Here is a 17,049-nt window from a genome sequence, read left to right on the forward strand (position 1 = left end):
CCACTAACCTAAAGCATGAACCCAGAAAAAAGTTTTGGGGAAAAGTTCTTGAGAAACCTGAGGTCTTCAATTGGAGGAAGATGTACAGCAATTAACAGTGCAGCAAACACTCAGTTTGCATATCTGAGTAAACTACAGTTATTGATGTACTGTGATAATGTTCTTCTGGTCTGTATGTCTGTTTCCCACTAGCCTGCAGAGGAAATAAGCCATGATCCCTGACTTGGCGTTACAGTCAATTAGGGATTATGTATTCTTTTGCTCCCAAAAACTTAATTCAGTAAGACGAGACCCAGCCTTAGCTACAGATCATGCTTTGGGAACTTGAGAAAGCATGATCTCTGGTTTAGGCTTAACACTAAACTGAAAATTATGATTTGCTTCTTCCTCATGCTAGCAAGGAGGATAAACACAGATCATACAGGCATGATCACAGTAAATCCATTCAGTATGGTTTAGATGACATGTGAACAAGGCCAGTGAGTGTGTAGTACAGCAAATGCAAGACACGGAGGCAAGCCTTGGAAACCAGATCTGCTAGCTGCTGTTCCTTAACAGGAGGCAATTGCCCAGGAGAAACTGTTTGTTTATGAAATAGGTTTGCAGTATAATCATGGGGTGTGTTCTTTTCATTCTGTCACACTTCAAACAATGCTTGTTTTCTGAATAAGTGCTGCTTTGCTCTTATAAATGCCTTTCTGCTATCATAACCCCATTAAAATTGGAGTGCATAACATAATCTCCATGGCAACTGATGGTATCAGCATACATAGGATTCTTCCCTACCTAGTCAAAAGAAGAAAAGAATAGGGCAAATATGCTGAGATTGTGTAAGTATTGTAGAGAACACCAGGGACTAGACAGCAGCTCAATTGACACTGAATGTCTCTTACTCTGCTGAGCAAAATAAAAGACCAAAGAGCACTGATGAATATCTTTTGGCAGAAACATTTGAGAAGAGTCACTTGATATTCTAGTAGGGTTGCCTGTTGTTGGTGTGCAACATTATTGATGTGTCATTGTTGTTGCTATAATTCTATAAACAATAAATGTTGACCTACAAGCTCACTATGGTAGGTATAGTAGAAGATATAATGCAAAAACGATTCATAGAGGATCAGAGGGTGGATGGAAAGCAGTGGTAAGGGGGTTCATCAAGATACAGTTGGATATAAGCACTGCTGGATATCAGCTGTCACAATACTTATACTGCAATATGCTATTGCCTTGAACACCTCTCCTTATTTCTGGCCAACATCATTGTATTCTCTGCTGCCTCATTCTGCTGGTGCATTCTAACTTCTGCATTGTTGTGCAGTAGTGAATTGCATACATCACTGAAGTTCTGCATCCTACATGTTTTTTTGTTGTTGTTGTTATTATTATTATTATTATTATTATTATTATTATTATTATTACTACTACTACTACTACTACTACTACTACTACCCCACCCATCTGGCTGGGTTTCTCCAGCCACTCTGGACGGCTTACAGAATACAGTGGTACCTCGGGTTACATACGCTTCAGGTTACATACGCTTCAGGTTGCAGACTCCGCTAACCCAGAAATAGTGCTTCAGGTTAAGAACTTTGCTTCAGGACAGAGAACAGAAATCGTGCTCCGGCAGCGCGGCAGCAGCAGGAGGCCCCATTAGCTAAAGTGGTGCTTCAGGTTAAGAACAGTTTCAGGTTAACTACGGATCTCCAGAATGAATTAAGTACTTATCCCGAGGTACCACTGTATATAAAACATAATAAAGCATCAAACATAAAAAACTTCCCAATGCAAGTAGTACGTCACATGGTTAACTTACGGTTGGCCCCTGTGAGAAAGAGGATGCTTGACCATTAACCTGATCCAGCTCTTTCCATCTTCTTACCCCAACGGCATCTTGCAGTCCCTTTCCCCATTCTAGAAAGACTGCTGTGTCGCTAACTTTTTATTCAGGTTGTTTAATGTTTATTGTCTTTGTTGAGATAATTGTTGAGATAATTTTGGTCTATTGGCAACTTGCTGTTACCTGTTTGAAGCATTGATGTATGTGTTTTTTTCCCTTTCAGAGAGTATTCAACGTCTTGTACCCAATGCCTGCTGACCAAAGGAGACACGTCAGCATAAATTCTGCTCGCTGGCTGCCTGAACCAGGCTTGGGATTGGCATATGGCACTAATAAGGGGGACCTGGTGATTTGCCGACCGGAGTAAGTGCTTGGTTTAGAGCCTGAGCGCCTTCTTACCCTTAGTTCATATGAATTTTCTATCAGCAGTTCATCCTCAATTATAACGAAACTTTCAGTGATTAATTTCTCCCCTGATAACTATTGTAGTGTTTGTTTCCTCCTTTAAAATTACCATAACTTCATATTTCATCTTTAATCTTTGAAGTTTATGAAAAGCAGGAACCATTGAGCAAATATAATATACCTATCAGGTATAATATAGCTTTCCAAAACTCTTGTGTCAGCCTCCCTGTTTTTTCTTCCTTTTGCATTTGATAATACTGTACCGTTCTCTTACCCAGGTGACTCATAATATAGCTGTGAAGTTAACTTTTCTTGTTTGTTTGTTTGTTTGTTTGTTTGTTTGTTTGTTTGTTAAGAAGCAGCAGCTTAGAAATGGTAAATGAGTAGGTTAACTGAAGGAATGTTCATTTAGGCTTCAATATTTTCTGACAGCTTTGTCCCTGGGCTTAAATATGACTTCTAATAGGAAAGAAGCCCCAATATGTATGTAGTATTCAGTACAATGCAAATCACACGTCCGAAGTTCCCTAAATTTTGGGTCACCTTGTTAGTCGTTATTTGGTTTGGCCTGTCTTAATTGAACACACTTTTTTTATGTTGCCTTTGAAAAGTTGACATTCATTTATGTGGAATCACAAGTGTTGCTCATGTGTGGATGTCTGTTTTCTATGTCCCAAACCAAACTTGATGCCAAACATGCAGCTGCTGTAGGAACAGCTGTCACGTGTTTAATTACCCCCTGTGTCCTGTTATCAACAATCCTTATTTCCTCACCATCCATTCTCAACACTGGCTAGCAAGGGGAGTGTGGAATATTATAGTGTCAGATAATAGATAAATATGGTTCGGTGTAACAAAGCTAAACACATGTCTGCTGTATATCTAGCTTCCTCTGTCATAATGTCTAACAGAAAAAAGTATGAGATTGCACAGGAAGTTGATTTCTTCCAATAGCCTAAATATACAAAAGAAGTACCATGGGGCAGGGAGGGGGAGGGAGAAAGGAAAGGAATCGAGTGTGATTAAAAGAACTTCATTAATCCATTTGTATCTTGGCCAGGATACATTGTGGCATCAAAGTTTGTTTGTTTATAGCTGTGTGGGCTACTTGGTGGTTATATTGATTTAGAATTACATTATTTTTTAACCAGGGACTCCAGGTTAGCATACAGAAGTATGAATAAGATTCACACAACATAAAGATACAATTTAAAACTGGCAACAAAATACAAGATTAAAAACCCCAAAAGCTTAAAAATGGAATAAAAGGATGCAGTTCCTCAGAACCATCAATAATCTAAAATGCATGGGCCAATAGCAGCGAAAAATTTGTAATGTTGGTGGCAGGGTGCCTCCTTAGTTCAGTCCAAAGTTGGGCTGCTACCACAGAAAACGCCCTCTCGTTTGTGGAAGTAGCTAATATACAGCTAATAACAAGGGTTGGTGTACCCCAAATTAATGCCCAAGGCTCTCATCCTTTTTATGAACCCAAACCCTTGCCTGTCCTGTGCACCAGGTCCCTCTTTCATTTTTATCTGTAAGATGTTTTGTGAACAGGAGACTAAGTAAAAATGGTTCTCTAATTGTACTTAGATGTGCACATATGTTCCCCGAAGGGCAGTAAGGAAATATATCCAATTATCATGAAGTGACTCCAAAGAGAGAAGTAACCATTATTTATTTCAAGTTTGTAAAGTTTTCAGCCAAAGATTGGATTTCCCCCATGTGTTGATGACTAAGCTGAAAAGAATAATCCTAGCTTATGGGCTGGTGTCAGTGCTCTAAACATTATATTAATATGCATGATATAGAATACAGAATTATCATAAGCACAAATGTAAAAAATGTAATTTAAAATACAATTATACTATGATCCTGAGATTGCTTTTCTGTGCCACTTCATTTCTTCACAACCACGCATCATTCTGTGAGGGCAGCTTATTTTTCACCTAGTTTTGGGTATATAGCCCCAATGTATCTATCTGTCATGTGTGTCTGGTGGCTAACACCATTTACCTGCCAGCCTTTTCAGTCATTAGAGACCCTGATGCATTGTTTACCTTTTAAGTGTAATCATTCTTGGCCAAGGTGACTGTTGAAGGCTAGATGGAGGTTCTGTAGTGGTCTCATTCTTAGCTAAGATAGGTTAGCCATCTGACCCAACAAATTGCTTAGAGATCCCATAGATTGAATCCTTATTTTCAAAGTTACCATGGCAATAGAAGGTTGGACCAAGCATTAGTATGTTTGTCTTTGCTGACAGAACACAAAATGGGAGAATTTTGTGGCATACTTACTTTTTTTAAAGTGGACACAGGCATTAACAAAAGGAAATTTTGCCTTTGCATTCCTGTGGTGCCTTTCCTACATGTTTATGGATTTAGGATCAGCTTATTTAATAGCCGCAAGCTTCTTGTACAGTGTGTATGTGAATTATTTTGCTTGCTGCTTTCTGTACCCCTGGGATATGTTAAAGCATTGACTAATGTGATGCTCCTTGCTTGTAGCTAGACAGCTCAGATATTTTCAATGTAGAAGTAAATGGGCAACTTAGCAGTCCAGTCTGCTTGTCATGTTGAATATAAAACCCTGGAGTCTTTGTGGATCTTAAATCATTTCAGTGTGCTGAAGAGCATTCACATACAATAGTTACATATTGAGCAGCTTTCTCTGAGTATGCCAAGGACTTTTCTGAGTATATTTGGCACTTGGTAGTTTATAGCAATAATATTAATATATTACAACTTTCATATCTAAGGGACGCGGGTGGCGCTGTGGGTTAAACCACAGAGCCTAGGACTTGCTGATCAGAAGGTTGGCGGTTCAAATCCCCGTGACATGGTGAGCTCCCATTGCTCGGACCCTGCTCCTGCCCACCTAGCAGTTCAAAGTGCAAGTAGATAAATAGGTACCGCCCCAGCGGGAAGGTAAACGGCGTTTCCGTGCGCTGCTCTGGTTCGCCAGAAGCGGCTTAGTCATGCTGGCCACATGACCCAGAAGCTATACACCGGCTCCATCGGCGAATAAAGCGAGATGAGCGCCGCAGCCCCAGAGTCGGCCACGACTGGACCTAATGGTTAGGGGTCCCTTTACCTTTTTTTACTTTCATATCCATATATCCAAATAAACAAACAAAACAAACATATAAATCTTTCTGGTTATTCATTCTCCTTTTAGATGTTAATGGATCTATTTTTCTCTTATTTGGTTACTTTTTAAAAAAGATCCAGGAGACTGCCAATTGACAAATTCTGTCTGCCATTTCCTTATGGAGTTATTATTCATACGTGGTTCTGAATATCACTCCAGTTTTATATAATGACAGAATCAATAGGTAAATCCAATGCATTTCATTTACCAGCTTTATTAATACCCCTTTGTGTTGTGTACTTACTATCAAATACAAGTTTGGTTTATTTGATTACCTCCTTTTGATGATAACTCTTGTCATTAAAATTCTTCCCTTTATTGTGCAAGATGCTCTAGCTTTTTTGTTTTTGCTAAATAAAGCCACCTGAGTCATTTTTCCTTTTCTTCACCAATGAATGGACGTTCTTATTAACTCACCTTTTCCCTAACGTATTTAGAATATTCTTATTTCACCTTGGCAAGCTGAAGTCCTTCTGTGTAGTTCTTTCTTTTCTTTTCTCAGTAGCTCTTTTGTTACTGCTGTCAGAAAGTGGCACGTTCCTGCAGTCTAGGTTTCTCAAGCTGTCCAAATCCCAGCCTCCCAAGATTTCTCCCCTGATGGTACAGATAAACTGTGTTAGTTTATTTAAAGGACACATCTGGAGCATATATTGACCGTTTTTTACAGGCATCTATCCCAAGATACTATGAAGTCACACAAAACAGCTTTCAAAACTCTTTTTTCTTAGGTAATAAAATGTGTAATGCCTATTCACTTGTGGCAAATTCACAATAATTTCTAAAATCCTCAAACCCTCTTTAGGTATTTTTTTTAAAAGTAAACATGTGAGTGGCAGGTGGGAGGTAGCAGGGATGAATGCACTAATGCTTTCCTCATTACTGTTTCATCACCCTCCACAAGTTGGAGGGTGAACTTCTGAAGCTGGGAGCCTCTATGTGGACAGGAGAGTTACAGCATGGCAACAGGAGGACAGAGCTAGCCCCCTTTCCCCCTTTACAACATGATGGATGCCTGGAGAGGGCTTTAATGACTCACATTTTTAATATTCTAAATTGTGAACAGCTGAACGTTGGTGTTGTAATGTTCACTGAATATCTAGAAAACTTTTTTTTAAGATGACATTAGAGCAAGGGTGAGGAACCTTTGGCCCTGTGAGTGTTGCAGGACTACAACTCCCGCCATCCCTGACCATTGTTGTCCAGTTGCTGGGAGTTGTAGCCCAACAATTACCTGGAGGGTCGCCACTTATCCAACCCTGCATTAGAGGATATAACCTATGCAACTAGGCACTTGGCAGAAACAAAATAGACTGGAAAGAAAATGCCAAAGTTAATAGAATAGCATCTTAGTCATACATTAGTAAACAGGTGAGGGAAAAGATTCAATTCACCAAATATCAGGTGGTAATGTATGCTTTAAATAAGGAATAGTAAGCAAAAAGGCACGAACATTTGAAAACAGAATTAGAAATAAGATGTAAAGGCTAACAGAGGGCCAGAAGACCAAGAAAGTGAATATACAAAAATAAACAATGAAATTGAAGCAAGAGATGGAGGATGGATACATATAAAAGAAAATGACATTTTGCTTGAATATCTCTTCCCAAAATGACATATTTGCGACTGATAAGTAGTTGGATCAGCCTTTGCTTTTTGCACCACATGAATAGACCCCTCTTTCAATGGAGCATTAAGAACCTCGGTCATTCAGAGTCTCCCCTGCTCCCAACCTCAGCCAGTCTAATGTGCCAGAATGAGCAAGGATCAAGTATGCGAGTGGTCACTTTTACCTCTCAGGCTGCAAAAGGTTACCAAAATAAATCCATATGAACATGTCAGTCGGAGACAGTTTGAACACCCAAAAGCAATTCTCTAATTAATGTGGAGTCTGTCTGAGCGAATGAAATTGTTTTATCCACAAGGAGCTTTGCATATTGGTCACAACAAGCAGCTTAGGACATTACTATTTCCCTCCAAGGGTCAGATTGTAACAGGTCCTTTGCCTTTTGGAGTAGCTCCTCTGGAAGGCACTGTGCAGACAAAATGGTGGCAGAAAAGTAAACTCTTGTCTGCCATCACCACTGTGGAAATAGGACTCAAATGCACTCTAAGCCATATGTGAGTGGCTTATGCAATAGCTATAACTCATAGTTTATGATGCTAATAACCAATCAGTATATTTGGTGGGTTCTCCATTTCTCTCTGACCCAAGCTTGCAGCTTTTGAGGGAAATTTTAATGTAAAGAATTAGGTTCTGCATGTTTCTCTATAAAGACAAATAAGAACACTAAATAAAAATAACGAGGAAAGCGTAAATAGCCCTACTTTTCCATAGTTTTAATGTCTGTTGCTTTTTGCCATGTCCTCCTCCACTCCCAAAAAATGTCATCCCTGAATTTGGAGGTATAATTGGAAGACAGCATATGCTGATCTGTAATGTAATTTTAGAAGTTGGGGTAACACAACTGGAATAGCCAGGTAATGGGAGGAGAACTAGTTCTACAACATGGCTGAGTGGTGAAGAGGAATAAGGGACAAGGCAGTTTCTCCATTTGCTCAATTGAGTAGGAGACAGAATGGCAAGAGAAACAGCCCCCTAACTGGAAATGAACGTAATGTGACTGGTGACATGACTCAAATCTTAGTTACCAATTGGGACGATGCACAAGGGAGGGATTTTTCCTATACTATCTCTTTCTGTTATAGAGAATGTGTATATGTGTGTGTGAAGACATCTAAGGTTCAAATTACAGCTTCAAAGATCTTGCTACTACTTGTATATAATCATGGTAATAACTTGGGAGCTGTAAGCTGTGTGCATTATTCTCTTGAGGTATAGGGTTACTCTTACAGTTTGTAATGTTATTGACTTTGCTTTGTGCAAATAATTTTCTTCTATTTTGAGCTAGTTTTTTTTTTTTAAAGAAAAAAGGTTTTGAAGTTGTTAGCCTTAAGTGTTAAGGTTGGGTTGATCATTCTTGGAACTTAAAATCGGCTCAACACTACCTAGCCTTAAAGAGTACATTGAAGTTTAAGATGCTCTTAAGAGCATAACACAATTTAAAATATGCTGTAAAGCTTTAGAGCAGTTCAAGTAGCTTAAAGATTTTAAGTAGCTCTCTGCTCTGACAGGACCTAAATAGCTTAAGCTATTCCAAGGGATCAAAACAATGTAAGCAGTGGTAGCATTGTTATCATCTTAAGTGGCTGAAGTTCTAGGCTATCAGCATGGTTTAAAAGGTTTGTTCAGTTTGTAGATTCTGATTTTTAATCTCTCCAGTAAACTAACAAGCTCCATGCTTTGTAGAACATCTATGCAATAAACTTGGACTGTGGAGTTTACAGTCAAATATTGCAACACTCTTTTTCTAGCCCGGAATGAGGCCATTTATTTTTTTATTTACACATAGACACACACACTCCCCCTGGGCAAGCTTAAGGCTTGCATCACCAATTCAACTGGCTGCAGTAAAAGGACTTGCTTATTTTTCACATTTTATTATGTTGGGTCAATTCAGTGCCTATCGGTATCAAACTTTTCATGGCATCATTTAAAAACATGTTTGTGAGTTACCTTGAGCATCTGAAAAACGTGAGAAATAAATACCATATTTTTCGCTCTATAAGACGCACCAGACCACCAACAGACGCACCTAGTTTGTGGAGGAGGAAAACAAGGAAAAAAATATTCTGAATCTCAGAAGCCAGAACAGCAAGAGGGATCGCTGCGCAGTGAAAGCAGCAATCCCTCTTGCTGTTCTGGCTTCTGGGATAGCTTCGCAGCCTGCATTCGCTCCATAAGACGCACACACATTTCCCCTTACTTTTTAGGAGGGAAAAAGTCACCAGATGTCAAAGAGAACAACAACTATTAGACTTTTAGAAGACATCTGAAGGCAGCCCTATTTAGGGAAGCTTTTAATGTCTGATGTATTAGAGGATTTTAATATTTTTTGGGAAGCCGCCCAGAGTGGCTGGGGAAGCCCAGCCAGATGGGCGGGGTACAAATAATAAATTATTATTATTATTATTATTATTATTATTATTATTATTATTATTAAAAGTGAGTCTTATGGAGCAAAAAATACGGTACATATTGCCTATCTTTTTTAGCGGGTTTTGAGGAGAAGCTGGGATTAGATTCGAGCAGCATGACCAGCTCTAGTGCTGTAGACGTTTTCATTGTGGTGTGAAAATTGCAGGCACTTACTGGATAGTGCCCTTAGAGTGAGTCTTGCATACAATGCAGGAGTAGTTTTGAAATAGTTCCCTTAAGTCTATTGAAAACAAGAATGTGTGCATTTACACTAGTTCTTTAAAGATGACTACCTGGACAACTTTGGGAGGAAGAGTGGGATATAAGTGTGTGTTTGTGTTTGTGTGTGTGTGTGTGTGTGTGTGTGTGAGAGAGAGAGAGAGAGAGAGAGAGAGAGAGAGAGAGAGAGAGAGATACACAGTTGTGTCTCCTTTCAGCAGTTCCTTGCTGTTGAAGAAAATATTAATTCTTCAGAGTGAAATTGACTAGAGTAGAAGCTACTTGAAGTTGAATTCTGCCACTTCATCACTGTGCATGGGGACTGGAAATGATTGCAATTAGGAATTAACAGACACTCTTCAAACAGCAAGAAGAAGCAGAAAAAGTTGTTGCTGGAAGTCCAGTATCTTCATAAAGTGTGTGTGTGTAGGGGGGAATCACTTCCACTGTGTATAGATTACAATCTGAGAAGCAGCCGTGGTCCCTACTACCAATTATTACTATGATCCAGAGGAGACATCTCCCATTCATAATATAGCATATCTCAGAGGATTCTTGGAGGTGAATGGGTTTTTTTTTATAAAAAAGATGCACCTTCAGTGTCAACTGTTTGGGCTTCTGGAGACTGTAGCAATGCAAAGCAAACTCTAGAGGGTCAGTTTAATAAATGTTAAATATGGCATTGAACATAAAATCAGGAAGTTTAGCATTCGAGTCCAGCAAGTTTTTAGACCTCATGGCTGCTGAGAAAAGGTTAAAGTCATACGGGAGGGTTTTTTTAATTAAAAAATATATATCAAACGTGTGGATAGCGTTTCTAGCAGGCAAGAGGTCATACCTGCCCCATCATTATAAGTCTCACCTCTTTACTATGTTTCCTGGGCCCTGCTCACCCACTGTAGAACACCTTTTGCCCCTTAGATGCCAGTGCACAGTTTCTAGTTACTGGGTAAATTTACTGGGTAAATGAATAAATGAATGCATATCTTTTTGGTTTGTAGATTGGATTTCTGATCATGAAGGCACATTTTTTAGTATACTTCCAGAAACGCCCTACAGCCATTCCGTTTGTTGCTACTGCTGCTATTGTTCTGTGAATGGTTTTGAACTGTCCTCCCAAATCTTGCTTCCTCTCTCTCTCTCTCTCTTTGCTTGAATGTAGGGCAGCCTTACTGCCTTGGCAGGGGATTCTCACAAAAATGTTGTTTTGACATGGCTAAATTTTCTATTCTTAAGCCTTGTTTGGTAAATTTGATCCAAGCAGTAGCTGGTGTACAAGGGCTGTTAGGAGAAGATACAGTATGCTGCTATTAAGGCAGTAAAATGTCAGTGGTCACCTATGCCTGTTGTGCTGGTCTTGATTTAAAAAACAGCATGAGTTTGAACAGAATCCACTTGCTAATCCTATTTGTTTCGTTAGCATGCCTGTTTGTGCAGTCACTTACTGCTCAGCCAATTATCTTAACAGTATTGGCGTCTTTCCTAAAACAAACACCAAAACTGCAGGATATGGGCTTCTTGTTTCCTTTGCCTAGTGTTTCTATACGCATGCACATTAGAAGGGAATGACTTATTTGGATGAGTGAAACAAGTCCACATTCTGCACATGATGGGTCTTAAGTAGAAGCTTTTGCATTAAGAATCCATTATGTTCTTCTACCTTGAAGCCCATTCACCACCTCAGCTCTTCAGACAGGCACAGCAATGGCATTTCTTAGCTTCACCCAGAATGAAGACTGTATCTTCATATGGCAATTCCAGGAATCTGCCTTGTGACCTTAGGTCTGTATGGTATCTAGTTTGCTCTAGGTTTGCCTTTATTCTGAAACCCTGAAGCCTGCATCAATAGAGGCTAAATGTTCAGTTCACAAAGAGGCAAAATTGCAGCTGTATATTTGTTTCCTGTAGATCTTGCATCATGTTTAAATCTCCAGTTGTCCCTGATTTTAGTGTGTGTGTGTGTGTGTGTGTGTGATATGAGCAGCAGTAAGCATTTACCCCACAGCATGGAAGAGCTGCTCATGTGGAATGTAGCTGAGAATAATCAGGTTGCATATGTGACGCCAGATAGCTACAAGTGTTTTCACCTGTTTCCAGAAAGAAACACAATTTGAATCACCTCTGCAGTTGCATTATTTACTCTGCCAATCAATGTACCTGGGAAAGCATGGAACAAGCATGGAATAAACAGTTATGGGACTTATCCTGGATGCTCATTTGTTTTAGGGTTTTTTCCCCTCTGGCTTTCCTTATGCCTTTTAAAATTTATAGTTCCCATCCTTCCAAGTAAATCTAACCTCTAGGTTAGATTTCTGCAACATTTTATATGTGGGGTTTTTTCTGAAGATGGTTCAGAAACTTCAGCCAGTGCACAATTCAGCAGCCAGGTTGCTCACCCGGGCAAGATGGTTTGAGCACATAACGCCAATCCTGGCCCTACTACGCTGGCTGCCAGTTAGTTTCTGGGCCCAGTTCAAAGTGCTGGTTTTGACTTAGAAAGCATTAAAGGGCTCAAGTGTGCAATACCCCAAGGACCGCCTCTCCCCATGTTAACCAACCCAGACACTGCGACTGTCACCTGAGGCCATTCTTCTGAGTGCCTCCTCTGTGATAGGTCCAGAGGGTGGCAACACAAGACTGGGCTCCCCACTTATGGCTCCCAAGGGAGCTTGCTTGGCACCTCCAATACCTGCACCCTTGATCTCCGCATCCTGCCTAATTACCATTTCCAAACTAGTGGTCTGCTTTTAGCCCCTTCAAATCATTCAAGTGATTTGTCCCCTGCTTTTTGCAAGGGCCAAAATGTTCTTGTAAAGTCCCGCTTCTTTCAGTTGGCAGCAGATCAGCATTCAAAACTCCCATTGTTCTAGGCACAGTTTGTGACTGGGAATTTCATTAATACGAGCAGTTTCTGAGCTCTGGGCCTTAGTACTGTGCCTAAGATTTCTTCCTCCCCACTTCCAGCCACTCTCTGAGGACTGGGGAAATAATAGTAATAATAATTGCTTATTTAAACCCCACCCATCAGGCTGGGTTTCTCCATATGAACCCACATAGGAATATGGGGGGGGGGAGCAGGGGACGTGTGGATTTGTTTTTTTCAGTCTTCAGATGAGGACTAGACTATGTGAAAAATGAATATAAGGTTTTAGTAGAAGTTCATTCATTTTCAGCTTTGTAATCTTGTTATAAAAAAAGCACGCCTGGCCATTCCGTTGCGGCGCCCATAACCTAGGTTTAAGGTGAAATTTAGCTCCTAGCTTTCATATCTCAGTTTCCAACACGGCAGCAGAGTATAGAGGGGTGTTAAAGGCTGTGTTTACAGCATCCAGCAAAAAAAGAATGGAGGGATGAAAAGGCTTGTTTTACATTGCCTTAAAACTATGAGGGCAAGTAATGACACTGGATTCTTTGCTTTCTTGCTGGTAGAGCAAACTTAGTTCTAGATCACCTTCTGAAAAGGTGGTCAATCTGTACCTCCTTTATTCTGACTGGGATGGTAGAGTGGGGGAAATACAATCTCAAATAATGACTGGATTGAGATCCTCACTGCTGCCGATATTTTGTGTTGGGAAGGGTGCCTGACAGAAGCTTATTACGGAGCCACAGGCTCTGCTGGAATACCTTGTTTGCTGCAGCCCAAAATTAAAAATGGGAAATGAGGTTTTTTTAGTTTTTATTTTATTTCACTCTGTGTAAGATATTATAAATGCAGAGATTTTGATTTACATCTTCCTCGGATTTAAGTGACAGATGGCAACCTATTCCTAGTATCCTGCCAAATCACCTTGGTGCTTGCTTGTTACATTGAGACTGCAAATATGCTAGTTAATCTACAAGGGGAAGGTTTGAGAATTTGGAATGAAACCTTCTACAGAGGCCTGCTATCTTGATCTTTTGTGCTTTTGACTGTCATAGCTGAATCCAAATTTGCATCCAGTAGGAGTTGTTTTTATGGCATAAGCATTTTAGCACCACATGTGAAGGTAGCTTCAAAGGTTACAAATTTCCCACGTGGAAGAGCATTTGTTGGGACAGTATGGAAATTGTTACATGACACATCTGTAGTTATGTTCAGTTGTTGCTCTCCATTTTGTTTATAAGTTTCACAAAGTACAAAACTTGTGTGAGTATTGCAAGAAACAATCTTCACACAGGTTACACATTTTTTCTCCACTGAAATACAGAAAGCCCCCCATTTATGCACATTCAATATGTGTGCAACCATGTATTTGCACATTGTGCCGAACCTGGAAGTGACCCAGAAACGTCATAAAGACGTCACTAAAAGGGCAGAATGGGGTGTTTGCAGGCTTTTTCAATGAGTTTCAGTTATACATGATTTCCCCGATCCATGTGGTGGCTCGGAACATAACCCCCACATAAACGGGGCTGTCCGTATTTTGTATAAAATTTGCAAGCACTCCTTAACAGGCATGTATCTTATTAATGAAGTGTGTTGCTTTTGTTGTAGGGCACATATTTAGACAGTTAGCTTCCAGAGCTTTATTATGCTAAACAGTGCTCAGGACACTTGTGGAACACTTCTTCAGTGGTACTTCATGTGTCTTAAGTCAACCAGGGACCTGTGCAATCACAAAATTTGTCAAGCTGACCTTGGGGACCTTTCACACCTGACTGAGCTTCTCCCTACTCTGAAGCTCTTAATATATGCCCTCAATATGCCATACTTCCAATTTTTGTTGCTGTGGGCAAGGCTAGGCTAGGGTTGCTGCTTGTCACATGGGTTCAAAGAGTGACTACAGAAAGCATATTATGTCTGTCTTAAATTTTAGTTCCATTAGGTTAGTTAGATGCGCTTCATGATTGTCTAGTTTTCTTGCTCCCACATCTTGGAATGTCCCTAATGGCACTATCTTGAGGACTCCACAATTCCTTGGAGTCTTGGGTGGGTAATTAACACAGCTGTTATTAATTTCCAGGACTTCAATGCAGAATAGATGAAATTTGAAGGGGAAGTGAAAGCATACTGAAGTATGTTTATGTGTGTCAGACAGGTGCTTCTTGAAAAACCTAAAGTAAAATAAAACTACACTTTCTTGACTCAGGTAGGCCTAATCCATTTGTCAGTCAGCTACCAGGCTAATGGTAATGCCATAAATAAGCCAGACAATAATTATCTGGCTGCTTATAAGGGTCACACATACGAACAGTCTTGCATGCAAAATTCCACCTGAGCAATATGGTCCTGTTTATGGAGCTTTACGGATGCATGTGTTCCTCAGTAGTCCTACTGCCTGATCCTTTAAGAAGCCCTTCTGCTGCCATTAGGCATCATAGGGCTCTGCCACTGAATGTTTTGACAGGGTTAGTTTATATGTAGCTACCAAAGTTTACAGCTGCTCTTCACGCAAATAAGATTTATACCTTGCTACTTCTGGGCATTCATAGCAGTGTGCTGAAAATAACCAAATCCAAGTAGAAAATCTCAGAATGCAAATGACTCTCCACATAGTAGCAACCATGATCACAGGTGAACAGACAGGTTTGTGGGACCCGGCCTGATTATATAGTTCACATTTTGACAATATATGCTGCAAGTTCTGAAACTGATTATTTTGCCAAGTATAGTAGCATGGTTACGTCTTCCTATAGAGGTCTTATGGAGAAAAATGTCTTAATTTCCCATTTTCCTTTTGTACGGCAGGGCCTTAAACTCTGGGGTTGAGTACTACTGGGACCAGCTGAATGAGACCGTCTTCACTGTGCATTCCAACAGCAGGAGTACCGAGCGGCCTGGGTGAGTCTTGGGGGATGAGTGTAGGGGCAATCAGTCATAGCTTGGGAGCACATGCTGAGCTGTATGTTTCTTCCATCAAATTTACAAGGGCTGGTTATGCCTGTGTTTCCCTCTTATGATGGCTGAATATTTAAAACTTATCTTCCCTTTGGCACTTGACTGACTACCAGTGGTTACGTTTGGTCTATTCACTGGTGCAGGCTGAAATTTTAAAATACATCTGTCAACTGCAGTCCTTCTAGCTGCCAATCATACCCTCATTTAAGTCATTTGAGAAGCTATATGTGCTTTGTGTGAAAATGTTACATGAAATAGAAATAAATGATGGTAAGGGAAATGCTGCGAGGCGAGACTAGTTACAACCTAAAACAGAGAATCTGGCACTAACACTGAGGTCTTTAACCAAAATCATTCATAGAGATAAAAGGTAGAGGATAGCTAAATAGACACTTTGACTACCTTCTAGATCAGGCATGTCCAACTCTCCAGAGACTGTGATCTACTCCCAGTATTAAAAAACTGGCAGTGTTCTACCCATTGTCCTTGGAAGGAGGAGTGTGCATGGGGTGGGTGGATTGCCCAGAGCTGTTGAACTTTTTTTTAGGAGTGAAGTGCTCAGAGTTGTTGAGCTTTTTTGGGGTGGGGGGGAGGATTGCACAGTTTTTTAGCTTTTTGTACACAATAAGGATCCCACAATCTACCAGGATAAGCCAGGGATCTGCTGGTAGATCGTGATCTACTGGTTGGACATCCCTGTTCTAGATCATGTTTAGCCAGTATAGTGTCCTCCAGATGTTTTGGATGGCAACTTCCAGCATTGCCAGTGGTCAGGGATGATGCAAACTATAGTGCACAACATCTAGATCATTGTACAAAGAAGATGCTTATGGTGTTCACTGAAGTGCAGGACAAATTACTGATAAATTACTGTTTTCAGGAACATAGAGGATGTTGTGTGTTTACCCTTCAATTTCTTTCTCTCTCTCTCTTTAGAACTAGCAGAGCCACATGGAGGACAGACAGGGACATGGGTCTAATGAATGCCATAGGCCTGCAGCCACGGAACCCAACCACTTCTGTGACATCACAGGGCACACAGACTCTGGCTCCTCAGCTGCAGAACGCAGAGACACAAACGGAGAGGGAAGTTCAGGAACCAGGAGGTTCTGCTTCAGGGACTGCAGAAGGTTAGAACTGATGTAAAATAACCAAAAGTTGTTGTCTTATACACTGTGTAAGGGAACATGGGATGTGACATTCTTAAAAGTAGAATTTATCTACATATAAAAGCTGCCTTATCCATAGCCACAGCCTTCCTTGATAGAGTGAAAGAATCTTGTAATTTTTCCAGTATAGGTTACCTTCCTTTTGGTCTTCACACCTCTTGAGCTTGTGTCCAAAGAGGCTTGCATCTAAAACATTATCAATAAGCCAACAAATTGCTGCTCCTTCCTCAGATTAAAGAGTGCCAAGATTCTAGCAAAGGAAACTTTTCCTCTCTGTGTCACTTGCGGAGGTTTAGAAAACATTTCTCTCACACATAACAGACCACAAACGTTGTGTGAATTGCAAACATTTGCAAGTATGTTGGGGACTTCACTGAATGATGACAAGCAACTGATGGAAATCAGTTGTTGG

The 17,049-nt window shown here is 40.3% G+C and overlaps 1 protein-coding gene across 4 annotated transcripts in view; it reads left to right on the top strand.

Annotated features, from left to right (window-relative positions):
- AMBRA1 (autophagy and beclin 1 regulator 1) overlaps nucleotides 1-17,049 on the top strand; it is a 143,860-nt gene that overhangs the window by 114,419 nt on the left and 12,392 nt on the right. For all 4 annotated transcript variants that reach the window (XM_053386900.1, XM_053386909.1, XM_053386892.1 and 1 more), the window contains 3 exons: nucleotides 2,064-2,203; nucleotides 15,319-15,411; nucleotides 16,405-16,598. In XM_053386900.1, coding sequence (XP_053242875.1) covers nucleotides 2,064-2,203; nucleotides 15,319-15,411; nucleotides 16,405-16,598 — 427 coding nt within the window. The remainder of the gene's footprint in view (nucleotides 1-2,063; nucleotides 2,204-15,318; nucleotides 15,412-16,404; nucleotides 16,599-17,049) is intronic.

Source organism: Podarcis raffonei, chromosome 1 (genome assembly GCF_027172205.1).
Source record: "Podarcis raffonei isolate rPodRaf1 chromosome 1, rPodRaf1.pri, whole genome shotgun sequence".
In the NCBI taxonomy this organism is placed as follows: Eukaryota; Metazoa; Chordata; class Lepidosauria; order Squamata; family Lacertidae; genus Podarcis; species Podarcis raffonei.